The sequence below is a fragment of the Oncorhynchus keta genome, chromosome 9 (genome assembly GCF_023373465.1).
Source record: "Oncorhynchus keta strain PuntledgeMale-10-30-2019 chromosome 9, Oket_V2, whole genome shotgun sequence".
NCBI lineage: Eukaryota > Metazoa > Chordata > Actinopteri > Salmoniformes > Salmonidae > Oncorhynchus > Oncorhynchus keta.
Genome location: NC_068429.1, coordinates 2,254,385 through 2,274,876, shown reverse-complemented (window position 1 = coordinate 2,274,876; position 20,492 = coordinate 2,254,385). Strand labels below are relative to the sequence as shown.

General features: G+C 40.2%; 1 protein-coding gene and 1 long non-coding RNA gene across 5 annotated transcripts in view; one reads left to right on the top strand and one right to left on the bottom strand.

The window, feature by feature from the left end:
* Positions 1–16,976, bottom strand: part of LOC118377883 (ciliary neurotrophic factor receptor subunit alpha-like) — a 255,118-nt gene extending 238,142 nt beyond the window's left edge. The window contains exon 1 of the mRNA XM_052526010.1: positions 16,898–16,976. Within this exon, the coding sequence (XP_052381970.1) occupies positions 16,898–16,976 (79 nt within the window). The remainder of the gene's footprint in view (positions 1–16,897) is intronic.
* A 574-nt stretch (positions 16,977–17,550) lies between these two features.
* On the top strand, positions 17,551–18,426 carry LOC127931626 (uncharacterized). 4 transcript variants are annotated; one of them, XR_008141958.1, is made up of 3 exons: positions 17,551–17,653; positions 17,876–17,986; positions 18,024–18,302. It is a non-coding gene; the product is annotated as an uncharacterized LOC127931626 (long non-coding RNA). The 4 variants fall into 4 exon arrangements; XR_008141956.1 differs by having other exon boundaries at positions 17,551–17,616; positions 18,024–18,301; XR_008141957.1 differs by lacking the exon at positions 17,551–17,653 and adding an exon at positions 18,353–18,426 and having other exon boundaries at positions 17,771–17,986; positions 18,024–18,208.
* Positions 18,427–20,492: the final 2,066 nt, after the last annotated feature.

Sequence of the window (20,492 nt, the reverse complement as noted above, 5' to 3'; positions counted from 1 at the left end):
GACTGTATTGATGACTGTATTGATGACTGTATTGATGACTATATCTATATTGATGACTGTATTGATGACTATATTGATGACTATATTGATGACTATATTGATGACTATATTGATGACTATTCATGATGACTATATTGATGACTATTCATGATGACTATATTGATGACTATATTGATGACTATATTGATGACTATATTGATGACTGTATTGATGACTATATTGATGACTATATTGATGACTATATTGATGACTATTCATGATGACTATATTGATGACTATATTGATGACTATTCATGATGACTATATTGATGACTATATTGATGACTATATTGATGACTATTCATGATGACTATATTGATGACTGTATTGATGACTATATTGATGACTATATTGATGACTATATTGATGACTATATTGATGACTATTCATGATGACTATATTGATGACTATATTGATGACTATATTGATGACTGTATTGATGACTGTATTGATGACTGTATTGATGACTGTATTGATGACTATATTGATGACTATATTGATGACTGTATTGATGACTACATTGATGACTATATTGATGACTATATTGATGACTGTATTGATGACTATTCATGATGACTATATTGATGACTATATTGATGACTATTCATGATGACTGTATTGATGACTGTATTGATGACTGTATTGATGACTGTATTGATGACTATATTGATGACTATATTGATGACTATTCATGATGACTATATTGATGACTATATTGATGACTGTATTGATGACTATATTGATGACTATATTGATGACTATATTGATGACTATTCATGATGACTGTATTGATGACTGTATTGATGACTATATTGATGACTATTCATGATGACTATATTGATGACTATATTGATGACTATATTGATGACTGTATTGATGACTGTATTGATGACTGTATTGATGACTATATTGATGACTATATTGATGACTGTATTGATGACTATATTGATGACTATATTGATGACTGTATTGATGACTGTATTGATGACTATTCATGATGACTATATTGATGACTATTCATGATGACTGTATTGATGACTGTATTGATGACTGTATTGATGACTGTATTGATGACTATATTGATGACTATATTGATGACTATATTGATGACTGTATTGATGACTGTATTGATGACTGTATTGATGACTATATTGATGACTATATTGATGACTATATTGATGACTGTATTGATGACTATTTGATGACTATATTGATGACTATATTGATGACTATATTGATGACTGTATTGATGACTGTATTGATGACTGTATTGATGACTATATTGATGACTATATTGATGACTATATTGATGACTATATTGATGACTATTCATGATGACTATATTGATGACTATATTGATGACTATATTGATGACTATATTGATGACTGTATTGATGACTGTATTGATGACTATATTGATGACTATTCATGATGACTATATTGATGACTATATTGATGACTGTATTGATGACTATATTGATGACTATTCATGATGACTATATTGATGACTATATTGATGACTGTATTGATGACTGTATTGATGACTATTCATGATGACTATATTGATGACTGTATTGATGACTGTATTGATGACTGTATTGATGACTGTATTGATGACTGTATTGATGACTATATTGATGACTATATTGATGACTATATTGATGACTGTATTGATGACTGTATTGATGACTGTATTGATGACTATATTGATGACTGTATTGATGACTATTCATGATGACTATATTGATGACTATATTGATGACTATTCATGATGACTGTATTGATGACTGTATTGATGACTGTATTGATGACTGTATTGATGACTGTATTGATGACTGTATTGATGACTGTATTGATGACTATATTGATGACTATTCATGATGACTATATTGATGACTATATTGATGACTGTATTGATGACTGTATTGATGACTGTATTAATGACTGTATTGATGACTGTATTGATGACTGTATTGATGACTATCAAATCAAATCAAATCAAATCAAATGTAATTTGTCACATACACATGGTTAGCAGATGTTAATGTGAGTGTAGCGAAATGCTTGTGCTTCTAGTTCCGACAATGCAGTAATAACCAACAAGTAATCTAACTAACAATTCCAAAACTACTGTCTTATACACAGTGTAAGGGGATACAGAATATGTACATAAAGATATATGAATGAGTGATGGTACAGAGCAGCATAGGCAAGATACAGTAGATGGTATTGAGTGCAGTATATACATATGAGATGAGTATGTAAACAAAGTGGCATAGTTAAAGTGGCTAGGGATACATGTATTACATAAGGATGCAGTAGATGATATAGAGTACAGTATATACATATACATATGAGATGAATAATGTAGGGTATGTAAACATTATATTAGGTAGCATTGTTTAAAGTGGCTAGTGATATATTTTACATCATTTCCCATCAATTCCCATTATTAAAGTGGCTGGAGTTGAGTCTGTGTGTTGGCAGCAGCCACTCAATGTTAGTGGTGGCTGTTTAACAGTCTGATGGCCATGAGATAGAAGCTGTTTTTCAGTCTCTCGGTCCCAGCTTTGATGCACCTGTACTGACCTCGCCTTCTGGATGATAGCGGGGTGAACAGGTAGTGGTTCGGGTGGTTGTTGTCCTTGATGATCTTTATGGCCTTCCTGTAACATCGGGTGGTGTAGGTGTCCTGGAGGGCAGGTAGTTTGCCCCCGGTGATGCGTTGTGCAGACCTCACTACCCTCTGGAGAGCCTTACGGTTGAGGGCGGAGCAGTTGCCATACCAGGCGGTGATACAGCCCGCCAGGATGCTCTCGATTGTGCATCTGTAGAAGTTTGGGAGTGGTTTTGGTGACAAGCCAAATTTCTTCAGGCTCCTGAGGTTGAAGAGGCGCTGCTGCGCCTTCTTCACGATGCTGTCAGTGTGGGTGGACCAATTCAGTTTGTCTGTGATGTGTATGCCGAGGAACTTAAAACTTACTACCCTCTCCACTACTGTTCCATCGATGTGGATAGGGGGGTGTTCCCTCTGCTGTTTCCTGAAGTCCACAATCATCTCCTTAGTTTTGTTGATGTTGAGTGTGAGGTTATTTTCCTGACACCACACTCCGAGGGCCCTCACCTCCTCCCTGTAGGCCGTCTCGTCGTTGTTGGTAATCAAGCGAGGAGGCGTGCGTGGCCACGCAGTCGTGGGTGAACAGGGAGTACAGGAGAGGGCTCAGAACGCACCCGTGTGGGGCCCCAGTGTTGACTGTATTGATGACTATATTGATGACTATATTGATGACTATATTGTTGACTATCATGAGGACTATATTGATGACTATCATGAGGACTATATTGATGACTATCATGATGACTATCATTATGACTGTATTGATGACTGTATTGATGACTATCATGAGGACTATATTGATGACCACAGTGAAGACTATTGTGATGACTATTTGATGACTATAGATGTTTGACCTTAACTTGATCATTCTCCTGTCACAGAGAATTATCCTGCTGCATCAGGAAATTCAAATGGGCTTTACGAGTCTCTGAAAAATAGCAGTTATATTTCTCTCCGTGCTGGGGCTGTTGAGTCATTGGTATCAGGGCGTGCTATCGAAAAAATAATCTCTCTCACTCGCTCAAACGCTAGGTTAGGTCCAATTACTGCCACATTCAAATGTACAAAATGTATCTGAAATGCAGCAATACACATCAACAACCACCATTTTACATAGCTGAATAAAACAAGATAGGATACAATTGGCACTATTATGTTGTAGCCTAGTGGAGACCAATAGCTAAGGTCAAAATGTATGTTGTAGCCTAGTGAAGACCAATAGCTAAGGTCAAAATGTATGTTGTAGCCTAGTGAAGACCAATCGCTAAGGTCAAAATGTATGTTGTAGCCTAGTGGAGACCAATAGCTAAGGTCAAAATGTATGTTGTAGCCTAGTGAAGACCAATCGCTAAGGTCAAAATGTATGTTGTAGCCTAGTGGAGACCAATAGCTAAGGTCAAAATGTATGTTGTAGCCTAGTGAAGACCAATAGCTAAGGTCAAAATGTATGTTGTAGCCTAGTGAAGACCAATAGCTAAGGTCAAAATGTATGTTGTAGCCAGTGAAGACCAATGTAAGGTCAAAATGTATGTTGTAGCCTAGTGGAGACCAATAGCTAAGGTCAAAATGTATGTTGTAGCCTAGTGAAGACCAATAGCTAAGGTCAAAATGTATGTTGTAGCCTAGTGGAGACCAATAGCTAAGGTCAAAATGTATGTTGTAGCCTAGTGAAGACCAATAGCTAAGGTCAAAATGTATGTTGTAGCCTAGTGAAGACCAATAGCTAAGGTCAAAATGTATGTTGTAGCCTAGTGAAGACCAATCGCTAAGGTCAAAATGTATGTTGTAGCCTAGTGAAGACCAATAGCTAAGGTCAAAATGTATGTTGTAGCCTAGTGGAGACCAATAGCTAAGGTCAAAATGTATGTTGTAGCCTAGTGAAGACCAATCGCTAAGGTCAAAATGTATGTTGTAGCCTAGTGGAGACCAATAGCTAAGGTCAAAATGTATGTTGTAGCCTAGTGAAGACCAATAGCTAAGGTCAAAATGTATGTTGTAGCCTAGTGGAGACCAATAGCTAGCGTCAAAATGGAGTTCAATCGCTAAGCTACACATGGAATTGTTTGAGAAGGTCATAACAAGGATCATTTAGCTATTTGATTTGGAATTTTAAAGACACCTTGAAGTTTCAGAAGTATATATATATATATATATAGCTATATAAGGATTTCCTGTTAGTCAATAGAAACACATTCATTAACATATTCACTACATAGTGTTAGCCAATAGAAACACATTCATTAACATATTCACTACATAGTGTTAGCCAATAGAAACACATTCATTAACATATTCACTACATAGTGTTAGCCAATAGAAACACATTCACATTCGTTCTGAAGTGTCTGTCCTCTATCTGAGCGATATTATTTAACCCCTTATTTGTGGCACTTAACAGTCTCCATATATACTGTAAAACCATTTATTTTTTGGACTGGTACAGTGGGACCTTGAGACGAGTCTTGTGAGGCCTGTGGGCGTCCTAGAAACAAAACATATGTACGTGTTCATGAGCGTCTCACCTTTGCACAGACCAATATCCCCGCACACTGACTCGGTACCGGTACCCCCTGTACATAGCCTCGTTATTGTTATGTTATTGTGTTACTTTTATTATTCTTAACTTTGGTTTATTTGGTAAATATTTTCTAAACTCTTCTTGAACTGCACTGTTGGTTAAGGGCTTGTAAGTAAGCATTTCACAGTAAGGCTACACGTGTTGTATTCGGCGCATGTGACAAATAAAGTTTGATTTGATTTGATTTTGAGTCACCAAGTCACTGTGATACAGGATGATTCACCAACTCACTGTGATACAGGATGATTCACCAAGTCACCGTGATACAGAATGATTCACCAAGTCACTGTGATACAGAATGATTCACCAAGTCACTGTGATACAGAATGATTAACCAAGTCACTGTGGTACAGAATGATTCACCAAGTCACTGTGATACAGGATGATTCACCAAGTCACCATGATACAGAATGATTCACCAAGTCACCGTGATACAGAATGATTCACCAAGTCACCGTGATACAGAATGATTAACCAAGTCACCGTGATACAGAATGATTCACCAAGTCACCATGATACAGAATGATTCACCAAGTCATCGTGATACAGAATGATTAACCAAGTCACCATGATACAGAATTAGACACCAAGTCATCGTGGTACAGAATGATTAACCAAGTCACTGTGATACAGAATGATTCACCAAGTCACTGTGATACAGAATGATTCACCAAGTCACCATGATACATAATGATTCACCAAGTCACTGTGATACAGGATGATTCACCAAGTCACCATGATACATAATGATTCACCAAGTCACCGTGATACAGAATGATTCACCAAGTCACTCTGATACAGAATGATTAACCCGAAACCGAAATTCCTTTTTGATACTGTGGCAAAGCTAACTAAAAAGCAGCATTCCCCAAGAGAGGATGACTTTCACTTTAGCAGTGATAAATTCATGAACTTCTTTGAGGAAAAGATTATGATTATTAGAAAGCAAATTACGGACTCCTCTTTAAACCTGCGTATTCCTCCAAACCTCAGTTGTCCTGAGTCTGCACAACTCTGCCAGGACCTAGGATCAAGAGAGACGCTCAAGTGTTTTAGTACTATATCTCTTGACACAATGATGAAAATAATCATGGCCTCTAAACCTTCAAGCTGTATACTGGACCCTATTCCAACTAAACTACTGAAAGAGCTGCTTCCTGTGCTTGGCCCTCCTATGTTGAACATAATAAACGGCTCTCTATCCACTGGATGTGTACCAAACTCACTAAAAGTGGCAGTAATAAAGCCTCTCTTGAAAAAGCCAAACCTTGACCCAGAAAATATAAAAACTATCGGCCTATATCGAATCTTCCATTCCTCTCAAAGATTTTAGAGAAGGCTGTTGCGCAGCAACTCACTGCCTTCCTGAAGACAAACAATGTATACGAAATGCTTCAGTCTGGTTTTAGACCCCATCATAGCACTGAGACGGCACTTGTGAAGGTGGTAAATGACATTTTAATGGCATCGGACCGAGGCTCTGCATCTGTCCTCGTGCTCCTAGACCTTAGTGCTGCTTTTGATACCATCGATCACCACATTCTTTTGGAGAGATTGGAAACCCAAATTGGTCTACACGGACATGTTCTGGCCTGGTTTAGGTCTTATCTGTCGGAAAGATATCAGTTTGTCTCTGTGAATGGTTTGTCCTCTGACAAATCAACTGTACATTTCGGTGTTCCTCAAGGTTCTGTTTTAGGACCACTATTGTTTTCACTATATATTTTACCTCTTGGGGATGTTATTCGAAAACATAATGTAAACTTTCACTGCTATGCGGATGACACACAGCTGTACATTTCAATGAAACATGGTGAAGCCCCAAAATTGCCCTCGCTAGAAGCATGTGTTTCAGACATAAGGAAGTGGATGGCTGCAAACTTTCTACTATTAAACTCGGACAAAACAGAGATGCTTGTTCTAGGTCCCAAGAAACAAAGAGATCTTCTGTTGAATCTGACAATTAATCTTAATGGTTGTACAGTCGTCTCAAATAAAACTGTGAAGGACCTCGGCGTTACTCTGGACCCTGATCTCTCTTTTGAAGAACATATCAAGACCATTTCGAGGACAGCTTTTTCCATCTACGTAACATTGCAAAAATCAGAAACTTTCTGTCCAAAAATGATGCAGAAAAATTAATCCATGCTTTTGTCACTTCTAGGTTAGACTACTGCAATGCTCTATTTTCCGGCTACCCGGATAAAGCACTAAATAAACTTCAGTTAGTGCTAAATACGGCTGCTAGAATCCTGACTAGAACCAAAAAATTTGATCATATTACTCCAGTGCTAGCCTCTCTACACTGGCTTCCTGTCAAAGCAAGGGCTGATTTCAAGGTTTTACTGCTAACCTACAAAGCATTACATGGGCTTGCTCCTACCTACCTCTCTGATTTGGTCCTGCCGTACATACCTACACGTACGCTACGGTCACAAGACGCAGGCCTCCTAATTGTCCCTAGAATTTCTAAGCAAACAGCTGGAGGCAGGGCTTTCTCCTATAGAGCTCCATTTTTATGGAACGGTCTGCCTACCCATGTCAGAGACGCAAACTCGGTCTCAACCTTTAAGTCTTTACTGAAGACTCATCTCTTCAGTGGGTCATATGATTGAGTGTAGTCTGGCCCAGGAGTGGGAAGGTGAACGGAAAGGCTCTGGAGCAACGAACCGCCCTTGCTGTCTCTGCCTGGCCGGTTCCCCTCTTTCCACTGGGATTCTCTGCCTCTAACCCTGTTACGGGGCTGAGTCACTGGCTTGCTGGGGCTCTCTCGTGCCGTCCCTGGGGGTGCGTCACCTGGGTGGGTTGATTCACTGTTGTGGTCGGCCTGTCTGGGTTGCCCCCCTTGGGTTGTACCGTGGCGGAGATCTTTGTGGGCTATACTCGGCCTTGTCTCAGGATGGTGAGTTGGTGGTTGAAGATATCCCTCTAGTGGTGTGGGGGGCTGTGCTTTGGCAAAGTGGGTGGGGTTATATCCTTCCTGTTTGGCCCTGTCCGGGGGTGTCCTCGGATGGGGCCACAGTGTCTCCTGACCCCTCCTGTCTCAGCCTCCAGTATTTATGCTGCAGTAGTTTATGTGTCGGGGGCTAGGGTCAGTTTGTTATATCTGGAGTACTTCTCCTGTCCTATTCGGTGTCCTGTGTGAATCTAAGTGTGCGTTCTCTAATTCTCTCCTTCTCTCTTTCTTTCTCTCTCTCGGAGGACCTGAGCCCTAGGACCATGCCCCAGGACTACCTGACATGATGACTCCTTGCTGTCCCCAGTCCACCTGGCCATGCTGCTGCTCCAGTTTCAACTGGCCTGGGCCCTAGGACCATGTCCCAGGACTACCTGACATGAGGACTCCTTGCTGTCCCCAGTCCACCTGGCCATGCTCCTGCTCCAGTTTCAACTGTTCTGCCTTACTATTATTCAACCATGCTGGGTCATTTATGAACATTTGAACATCTTGGCCACGTTCTGTTATAATCTCCACCCGGCACAGCCAAAAGAGGACTGGCCACCCCACATATGCTCTCTCTAATTCTCTTTCTTTCTCTCTCTCTCGGAGGACCTGAGCCCTAGGACAGTGCCCCAGGACTACCTGACATGATGGCTCCTTGCTGTCCCCATTCCACCTGACTGCTGCTGCTCCAGTTTCAACTGTTCTGCCTTATTATTATTCGACCATGCTGGTCATTTATGAACATTTGAACATCTTGGTCATGTTCTGTTATAATCTCTACCCGGCACAGCCAGAAGAGGACTGGCCACCCCACATAGCCCGGTTCCTCTCTAGGTTTCTTCCTAGGTTTTGGCCTTTCTAGGGAGTTTTTCCTAGCCACCGTGCTTTTACACCTGCATTGTTTGCTGTTTGGGGTTTTTAGGCTGGGTTTCTGTACAGCACTTTGAGATATCAGCTGATGTACGAAGGGCTATATAAATAAATTTGATTTGATTTGATTTGATTTTGATTAACCAAGTCACTGTGATACAGAATGATTCACCAAGTCACCACGATACAGGATGATTCACCAAGTCACTGTGATACAGAATGATTCACCAAGTCACCGTGATACAGAATGATTCACCAAGTCACCGTGATACAGAATGATTAACCAAGTCACCGTGATACAGAATGATTCACCAAGTCACCATGATACAGAATGATTCACCAAGTCATCGTGATACAGAATGATTAACCAAGTCACCATGATACAGAATTAGTCACCAAGTCATCGTGGTACAGAATGATTAACCAAGTCACTGTGATACAGAATGATTCACCAAGTCACTGTGATACAGAATGATTCACCAAGTCACTGTGATACAGAATGATTAACCAAGTCACCATGATACAGAATGATTCACCAAGTCACTGTGATACAGAATGATTCACCAAGTCACTGTGATACAGAATGATTCACCAAGTCACCGTGATACAGAATGATTCACCAAGTCACTCTGATACAGAATGATTCACCGTGTCACTGTGATACCAGATGATTCACCAAGTCACCATGATACAGAATGATTCACCAAGTCACTGTGATACAGAATGATTCAACAAGTCACTGTGGTACAGAATGATTCACCAAGTCACTGTGATACAGAATGATTCACCAAGTCACTGTGATACAGAATGATTCACCAAGTCACTGTGATACAGGATGATTCACCAAGTCACCATGATACAGAATGATTCACCAAGTCACTGTGATACAGAATGATTCACCAAGTCACTGTGATACAGAATGATTAACCAAGTCACCATGATACAGAATGATTCACCAAGTCACTGTGATACAGAATGATTCACCAAGTCACTGTGATACAGAATGATTCACCAAGTCACCGTGATACAGAATGATTAACCAAGTCACCATGATACATAATGATTCACCAAGTCACTGTGATACAGAATGATTCACCGTGTCACAGTGATACAGAATGATTCACCAAGTCACTGTGATACAGAATGATTCACCAAGTCACCGTGATACAGAATGATTAACCAAGTCACCATGATACATAATGATTCACCAAGTCACTGTGATACAGAATGATTCACCAAGTCACTGTGATACAGAATGATTCACCAAGTCACCGTGATACAGAATGATTCACCAAGTCACCATGATACAGAATGATTCACCAAGTCACTGTGATACAGAATGATTCACCAAGTCACTGTGATACAGAATGATTCACCAAGTCACTGTGATACAGAATGATTCACCAAGTCACTGTGATACAGAATGATTCACCAAGTCACCATGATACAGAATGATTCACCAAGTCACTGTGATACAGAATGATTCACCAAGTCACCGTGATACAGAATGATTAACCAAGTCACCATGATACAGAATGATTCACCAAGTCACTGTGATACAGGATGATTCACCAAGTCACCGTGATACAGAATGATTCACCAAGTCACTGTGATACAGGATGATTCACCAAGTCACCATGATACAGAATGATTCACCAAGTCACTGTGATACAGAATGATTCACCAAGTCACCATGATACAGAATGATTAACCAAGTCACCATGATACAGAATGATTCACCAAGTCACTGTGATACAGAATGATTAACCAAGTCACCGTGATACAGAATGATTCACCAAGTCACCGTGATTCAGAATGATTCACCAAGTCACTGTGATACAGGATGATTCACCAAGTCACCATGATACAGAATGATTCACCAAGTCACCATGATACAGAATGATTAACCAAGTCACCATGATACAGAATGATTCACCAAGTCACTGTGATACAGAATGATTCACCAAGTCACTGTGATACAGAATGATTCACCAAGTCACTGTGATACAGAATGATTAACCAAGTCACCATGATACATAATGATTCACCAAGTCACTGTGATACAGAATGATTAACCAAGTCACTGTGATACAGAATGATTCACCAAGTCACTGTGATACAGAATGATTAACCAAGTCACCAACATTAGAATTAATATCATATCTCCAGCCAGGCTTTAACCTCTAAGGGAACGGTGCGCTAATATGGTTAGCATGAGGCTGTAAGTAACAAGAACATTTCCCCGGTCATAGACATGTCTTATACAGTCAGGACGCTTCAATTATTGTTAATCTAACTGCACTATCAAATTTTCAGTAGCTATTATAGTGAAAAAATACCATGCTATGATTTTGAGGAGAGTGCACAGTTATGTACTTAAAAATCTATCAATTGACCAATTAGGCACATTTGGGCAGTCTTGATACAACATTTTGAACAGTAATGCAATGGTTCATTTGATCAGTATAAAACTTTGCACGTCCACTGCTGTCATCTAGTGGCCAAAACCTAAATTGCGCAAGAAGTCCTAAGTCATATAACGGACTATCTCTTGCATTTCAAAGATGATGGAAGAATTTAAAAAATATATTTTACCCGATCTAATGTATTATATTCTCCTACATTAATTTCACATTTCCAAAAACGTCAAAGTGTTTCCTTTCAAATGGTATCAAGAATATGCATATCCTTGCTTCAGGTCCTGAGCTACAGGCAGTTCGATTTGGGTTTGTCATTTTAGGCAAAAATTGAAAAAAAAGGGTCCGATCCTTATGAGATTTATCATAACACAAGCCAACATATAGTCCTAATATTAGAGTTCATATAATGACACTAGCCAGCCTATAGTCCTAATGTTAGTTAATATCATGACACTAGCCAGCCTATAGTCCTAATGTTAGTTAATATCATGACACTAGCCAGCCTATAGTCCTCATATTTGTCACACCCTGACCTTAGAGAGCCTTTTTATATCTCTATTTGGTTTGGTCAGGGTGTGATTTGGGTGAACATCCTATGTTTTGTATTTCTTTGTGTTTGGTCGAGTGTGGATCCCAATCAGAGGCAGCTGTCGATCATTGTCTGATTAGGAATCATACTTAGGTGGCCTTTTCCCCCACCTATGTTGGGGAGTCTTGTTTTTGTACAGCTCTTGTAGCCTACGGAACGGTATGTTCGTTTTGGTTTCACTTTGTTATTTTGTTGCTGGTTCTCATTGAAATAAATATGATGACCACAAATTACGCTGCGCCTTGGTCTCCTTCAAACAACGCATGTCACAATATCAGAGTTAATATCATAACCCTAGCCAGCCTATAGTCCTAATATTAGAGTTCATTTAATAATATAATAATATAATATCACGACACTAGCCATGTTAGGGGCTCAAAGGTGTTTGATACGGTTGTCGTCGGGGCTCTGGGCAGGCCAGTCAAGTTCCTCCACACCGGTCTCGACAAACCATTTCTGTATGGGCCTCACTTTGTGCACGGGGGTACAGTAAAGGGCCTTCGACAAACTGTTGCCACAAAGTTGGAAGCACAGAATCGTCTAGAATGTCATTGTATGCTGTAGTATTAAGATGTCCCTTCAGTGGAACTAAGAGGCCTAGCCCGAACCATGAACAACCCCAGGCCATTATACCTCCTCCACCAAACTTCACAGTTGGCACTATGCATTCTAGCAGGTAGCGTTCTCCTGGCATCCGCTAAACCCAGATTTGTCCGTCGTACTGCCAGATGGTGGAGCGTGATTTATCAATTGGGGTGGCAGGGTAGCCTAGTGGTTAGAGTGTTGGACTAGGAACTAGGAACTGACCAGGCAGTTAACCCATTGTTCCTAGGCCGTCATTGAAAATAAGAATTTGTTCTTAACTGACTTGCCTAGTTAAAGAAGGTAAAAATAAAAAACATATTTAAAAAATCCAGAGAACACGTTTCCACTGATCCAAAGTCCAATGGCAACGAGTTTTATGCCACTCCAGCCGACGCTTGGCCTTATGCATGGTGATCTTAGGCTTGTGTGAGGCTGCTCTGCCATGGAAACCCATTTCACCAATCTCCCTACGAACAGTTATCGTGCTGACATTGCTTCCTGAGTCAGTTTGGAACTCAGTGGTAGGTGGTGTCATGACTGTCCTGTGAGATCACAATGGGTCAGATCAGCTTGAAAATGGTTGAGAATAGCCAGACCTTCTCTCAACCGCAGACTAGTGGAGGGAACTGTAATTTTCATCATAGGTACACTTCAACTATGACAGACAAAATGAGAAAAACATATCCAGAAAATCACATTGTAGGATTTTTTATGAATTTATTTGCAAATTATGGTGGAAAATAAGTATTTGGTCAATAACAAAAGTTTATCTCAATACTTTGTTATATACCCTTTGTTGGCAATGACAGAGGTCAAACATTTTCTGTAACTCTTCACAAGGTTTTCACACACTGTTGCTGGTATTTTGGCCCATTCCTCCATGCAGATCTCCTCTAGAGCAGTGATGTTTTGGGGTTGTTGCTGGGCAACAAGGACTTTCAACTCCCTCCAAATATTTTCTATGGGGTTGAGATCTGGAGACTGGCTAGGCTAGGCCACTCCAGGACCTTGAAATGCTTCTTACGAAGCAACTCCTTCGTTGCCTGGGCGGTGTGTTTGGGATCATTGTCATGCTGAAAGACCCAGCCACGTTTCATCTTCAATGCCCTTGCTGATGGAAGGAGGTTTTCACTCAAAATCTCACGATACATGGCCCCATTCACTCTTTCCTTTACATGGATCAGTCGTCCTGGTTCCTTTGCAGAATAACAGCCCCAAAGCATGATGTTTCCACCCCCATACTTCACAGTAGGTATTCTTCGGATGCAACTCAGCATTCTTTGTCCTCCAAACACGATGAGTTGAGTTTTTTACCAAAAAGTTATATTTTGGTTTCATCTGACCATATGACATTGTCCCAATCTTCTTCTGGATCATCCAAATGCTCTCCAGCAAACTTCAGACCGGCCTGGACATGTACTGGCTTAAGCAGAGGGACACGTCTGGCACTGCAGGATTTGGGTCCCTGGCGGCGTAGTGTGTTACTGATTACCATCAGTACTTTGTTACTTTGGTCCCAGCTCTCTGCAGGTCAATCACTAGGTCCCCCTGTGTGGTTCTGGGATTTTTGCTCACCGTTCTTGTGATCATTTTGACCCCACGGGGTGAGATCTTGCGTGGAGCCCCAGATCGAGGGAGATTATCAGTGGTCTTGTATGTCTTCCATTTCCTAATAATTGCTCCCACAGTTGATTTCTTCAAACCAAGCTGGTTACCTATTGCTAAATCACTCTTCCCAGCCTGGTGCAGGTCTACAATTTTGTTTCTGGTGTCCTTTGACAGCTCTTTGGTCTTGACCATAGTGGAGTTTAGAGTGTGACTGTTTGAGGTTGTGGACAGGTGTCTTTTATACTGATAACAAGTTCAAACAGGTGCCATTAATACAGGTAATGAGTGGAGGACAGAGGAGCCTCTTAAAGAAGAAGTTACAGGTCTGTGAGAGCCAGAAATCTTGCTTGTTTGTAGGTGACCAAATACTTATTTTCCACCATAATTTGCAAATAAATTCATTAAAAATCCTACAATGTGATTTTCTGGATTTTTTTTCTAATTTTGTTGTGTACCTATGATGAAAATTACAGGCCTCTCTCATCTTTTTAAGTGGGAGAACTTGCACAATTGGTGGCTGACTAAATACTTGTTTGCCCCACTGTAAGTAGAAGAGGACTTTCTTTCTCTCTTTTCAACCAAAGGAATGTCTGTTATCCACAGACAATTTTTCAATGAAAAAAAAGAATGTAACATTGGTTTTGATTTTGTGATGTCATTAAAAACTGTATGGATGACATACTGTAACTTGGAAAGTATATTCCCTGTATAGTAATGTTATTTTAGGAGATATAAGATAATATAAACTATGCATAAGTAAGTAGACACGCCCCGAGTGAGATCGGAGTGCATGTCAGGCTGACGGAACCATCCCTTTTGGAAAAAGTGCATAAAAAGCCTTGGTTTTGAAATTAATATTAGACCAGGAAATGTGATTAGGGTAGCTACATGTTTAAAAGGGTTGGAACTTTGAACCTCAACACAAGTTGGAGAAGTAAACCTTCCTTTAGACCAGAGAGACAGCGAGCTGCAGCTCCTGTGAATCTGAATCCTGAACCCTGAATAATCAACACATGGAGGAAGAGGCTACAAACTCCCCTCTCAGACAATCAGCTGATTGGCTGTCCTAAATATCTCAAACTCTTCAAACCATCAAATCCCCCTAGTACACTATTCTCATCATCCCACTGGAACCATCGGCATGGCTGGTGGCTTTTCTTCAGCTCCAGGAGCGAATGGAACAGAGTGAACTCTAGTTCTGTTCAGGACAACACAACAGTGAAAGACACCCACACGTAAATACATTCATGATTTCTTATTCTAAATGGGCGGTGGTTTGTGTGCTTTATGATTAATGTTACTGTGAGAATAGTTCTGAAGTGCCCTCGATGATAAGTGTGCCCCCCTCTCTGTCTATGTTGTAACAAGCCGTCATATTTTGTCAGTCCAATAGGGACCTTTTTCTCATGTAAAGGGTGTATGTTTATTCTGTGTTTTTATTTTGTTAGCTAGTAAATAAATAATTAAACCAATTTGTGTAGTACTGAATCATAAGTAAGGCTGGGGTTCTTGCAGATGCAGGAGGTTACGACTGTTTAGAATGACGATATGATAAGAGGTTATGATTAACACGTTGACTGTTTTATGGATGTGATAGATAACTTATAGATGTAATAGATATGTATTCTAGAGTTTAATTTCTTCTAGGATAGGATAAGTAATCCTTCTCACCCCCCCTTTAAGATTTAGATGCACTATTGTAAAGTGACTATTCTACTGGATGTCATAAGGTGAATGCACCAATTTGTAAGTCGCTCTGGATAAGAGCGTCTGCTAAATGACTTAAATGTAAATGTAAATGTTCTATATAGGGGGCGCTCTTTGAATTTTTGGATGAAAAACGTTCCCGTTTTAAACAAGAAATTTTGTCACGAAAAGATGCTCGACTATGCATATAATTGACAGCTTTGGAAAGAAAACACTTTGACGTTTCCAAAACTGCAAAGATATTGTCTGTGAGTGCCACAGAACTGATGTTACAGAAAAAAAAACAGATAAAACCGCCTCATGGCAATGACTCCTTATATGGCTATAGAGGAGCTAGGAGTCAGCTTACCTTTTCCACATTTTCCCCAAGGTGTCTGCAGCATTGTGACGTATTTGTAGGCATATCATTAGAAGATTGACCCTAAGAGACTACATTTACCAGGTGGTCGCTTGGTGTCCTCCGTCGCAATTATTGCATAATCTCCAGCTGCAGTATTTTTCAGTTTTCTTCGGATGAGAAGATTTTCATGAATAGGAAACGTTGCATTATGGTAATGAGCTTGAGGCTATGATTACGCTCCCGGATACGGGATTGCTCGACACTAGAGGTTAATTCAGGAGATGTAATAGATATATATCTTATAGAGTTTAATTCAGGAGATGGTAACTCTTTAAACAAACTCTTCCGTGGTGCCCTGAATCCTAATGAGTTAATTGTTACACGATTAATTTAATCGGGTAACAATTAAACGTAGTGGATTAAATAAATAACAATCATCAGATTATTGAAAGTAAAATCACGACAACGGGGAGAATAAAGACGGAATAAAGACGGCGTGTAGCGGTGGTCAAGGGTAGAATTTCCATGAGTTAGACAGTCAATGTGTTGGTAATCATTTGGGAGCTTGGTTCTGAAATGAGTTTTGTAAAAGTCCCCCACAACAATGAATGTCCAGGGTCCATTGAAGATCTTTGAGAGCCTTTTTGATGTCGGCTTGGGGCAGGACGTACACAGCCATGGCGGTAATTCCTGAGAACTCTCTCGAAAGGGGCAACATTTGATGACCAAGTCATGGGAACAGAAGTTCCTGTACGTTTCCTCCGTCGCACCATGTGTTGGTCATAAAGCAGAGCCCACCACCTTTGCTCTTGCCAGAGAGTTTCCTTCCTATCTGCTCGAAAAACTGTAAAACCCGCTGGTTAAATATAATCCATCTGGATGTTGGAGGAAAACCAAGTCTCAGAAAAACAGAGCATGTTATAGGATCGAGTCCATCCTCGCTCTGAGTTCGTCAAGTTTGTTCTTTAATGATTGAACATTGACGAGTAGTATGCTCAGTAATGGAGGACAGCTCGCCCTGCGTCTTAATCTCACTAAGACCCCGCCACGTCAGATCCTTGCCTCACCGAAAAAGCTAGTCCATTGTTCTGGCGTCTCAGGATATTCTGGGAGGTAAGGTGGCCGGTGAGTACCCAGCGATTAATATTCCAATACTTATTCCCGGGTGTGTGTAAGTAATGCAAGAAACAAACGGATTAATAAAGTTGGAGGAAAACACTGGACACTGAACAGGTGCAGTGAAATAAGTTGTTTTACAGGGTCAGACATAGTAGTATGATAGGTGTTGTTTTACAGGGTCAGCCATAGTAGTATGATAGGTGTTGTTTTACAGGGTCAGTCATAGTAGTATGATAGGTGTTGTTTTACAGGGTCAGTCATAGTAGTGTGATAGGTGTTGTTTTACAGGGTCAGTCATAGTAGTATGATAGGTGTTGTTTTACAGGGTCAGTCATAGTAGTATGATAGGTGTTGTTTTACAGGGTCAGTCATAGTAGTATGATAGGTGTTGTTTTACAGGGTCAGTCATAGTAGTATGATAGGTGTTGTTTTACAGGGTCAGTCATAGTAGTATGATAGGTGTTGTTTTACAGGGTCAGCCATAGTAGTATGATAGGTGTTGTTTTACAGGGTCAGCCATAGTAGTATGATAGGTGTTGTTTTACAGGGTCAGCCATAGTAGTATGATAGGTGTTGTTTTACAGGGTCAGTCATAGTAGTATGATAGGTGTTGTTTTACAGGGTCAGCCATAGTAGTATGATAGGTGTTGTTTTACAGGGTCAGCCATAGTAGTATGATAGGTGTTGTTTTACAGGGTCAGCCATAGTAGTATGATAGGTGTTGTTTTACAGGGTCAGCCATAGTAGTATGATAGGTGTTGTTTTACAGGGTCAGTCATAGTAGTATGATAGGTGTTGTTTTACAGGGTCAGTCATAGTAGTATGATAGGTGTTGTTTTACAGGGCCATAGTAGTATGATAGGTGTTGTTTTACAGGGTCAGCCATATTAGTATGATAGGTGTTGTTTTACAGGGTCAGCCATATTAGTATGATAGGTGTTGTTTTACAGGGTCAGCCATAGTAGTATGATAGGTGTTGTTTTACAGGGTCAGTCATAGTAGTATTGTAAAGTGACTATTCTACTGGATGTCATAAGGTGAATGCACCAATTTGTAAGTCGCTCTGGATAAGAGCGTCTGCTAAATGACTTAAATGTAAATGTAATGTTTTACAGGGTCAGCCATAGTAGTATGATAGGTGTTGTTTTACAGGGTCAGTCATAGTAGTATGATAGGTGTTGTTTTACAGGGTCAGTCATAGTAGTAGTATGATAGGTGTTGTTCTACAGGGTCAGTCATAGTAGTATGATAGGTGTAGTGTAATGTGATGTTTTACAGGGTATAAAATAGTAGTAATATAGGTAGTGATTTACTATAGTAGTATGATAGATCCTGGAGCAGATTAGGGGTCAAGTATCTTGTTCAAGTACATAGACATATTTTTCACCGGCTCAAGTATTCGTTTATAGACTTTATGTCAAAATGAACATGGTGAGAGACATACCTCAGCCTCTCTGCTAGTCAGTCCCTGTTACCAGCACTAAGAGAGCTGGTTGTTTTACACATCACGAGGCAGATACACAGACAAACAGACAGCTTGCAGGAATTAATATTGTGCATTCCGGTCACTTAGCAGAGACTATGTCTGTTTATACACTGGCATTCAAATAGAAGCAGGAGCGTGACTCGCACACACAACACATACATATCTCAACACAAACTGTACTGATTAGACTAAACAATCTGTTTCCCTCATTTAGAATTCCATATTATTTTCAACTCTTGAATCAATGGATTCCCAGAGGTCTACAAAATAGATTATGATTATTATTGTTATTAAATGCAGTTTTCCTGTTTATAGCAGACTATAATATAGAACCCATTCTGTAGGATGTGAGGGGAAAGTTAAATGAGCAGCTGGGGAGGAACAGAGGGACACTAACAACCCCCGAATCACTAAAATCTCTCCTTTGTAATAGAAGGGTTTTGTACTCATAAGAAAGAAGTCATAGTTCAACAGTAAAATAGCGTAGTCCTTGGAGTTGGGACTCCTGACACAATGCTACTGACAAAAGTGTGCACTCTAAAACATGCTGGATTGTTTATATGGACCATTTGGGTTCCAGGCCACTTAGTTCAGTACATTCAGATAGAACATTGATACCTGGTAGGGTTTGAGGGAGTAGAGGGTAAAGAGGTTACTTTTCTTCTGCCCCATTCCTCAGCTTTAATTAGTATGGCTGCTGTGGTTTTGCTACCCCATTCCTCAGCTTTAATTAGTATGGCTGCTGTGGTTTTGCTACCCCATTCCTCAGCTTTAATTAGTATGGCTGCTGTGGTTTTGCTACCCCATTCCTTAGCTTTAATTAGTAGGGCTGCTGTGGTTTTGCTACCCCATTCCTCAGCTTTAATTAGTAGGGCTGCTGTGGTTTTGCTACCTCATTCTTCAACTTTAATTAGTATGGCTGCTGTGGTTTTGCTACCTCATTCCTCAGCTTTAATTAGTATGGCTGCTGTGGTTTTGCTATCCCATTCCTCAGCTTTAATTAGTAGGGCTGCTGTGGTTTTGCTACCTCATTCCTCAGCTTTAATTAGTAGGGCTGCTGTGGTTTTGCTACCTCATTCCTCAGCTTTAATTAGTAGGGCTGCTGTGGTTTTGCTACCCCATTCCTTAGCTTTAATTAGTAGGGCTGCTGTGGTTTTTCTACCCCATTCCTCAGCTTTAATTAGTATGGCTGCTGTGATTTTGCTACCCCATTCCTCAGCTTTAATTAGTAGGGCTGCTGTGGTTTTGCTACCCCATTCCTCCGCTTTAATTGGTGGGACTAATGTTATTATGCTTATTCCGCCATAAGCAAACAAGAAAACGCTGACCCAAAGGCGGCTCTTCTAGTAGCCGGGGACTTTGATGCAGGGAAACTTAAATCAGTTTTACTGAATTTCTATCAATATGTTAAATGTGCAACCAGAGGGAAAATAACTCTGGACCATCTCTACTCCACACACAGAGAGGCATACAAATCTCTCCCCCGCACTCCATTTGGTAAATCTGACCATAATTCTATCCTCCTGATTCCTGCTTACAAGCAACAATTTGAACAGCAAGTACCAGTGACTCGATCAATAGAAAAGTGGT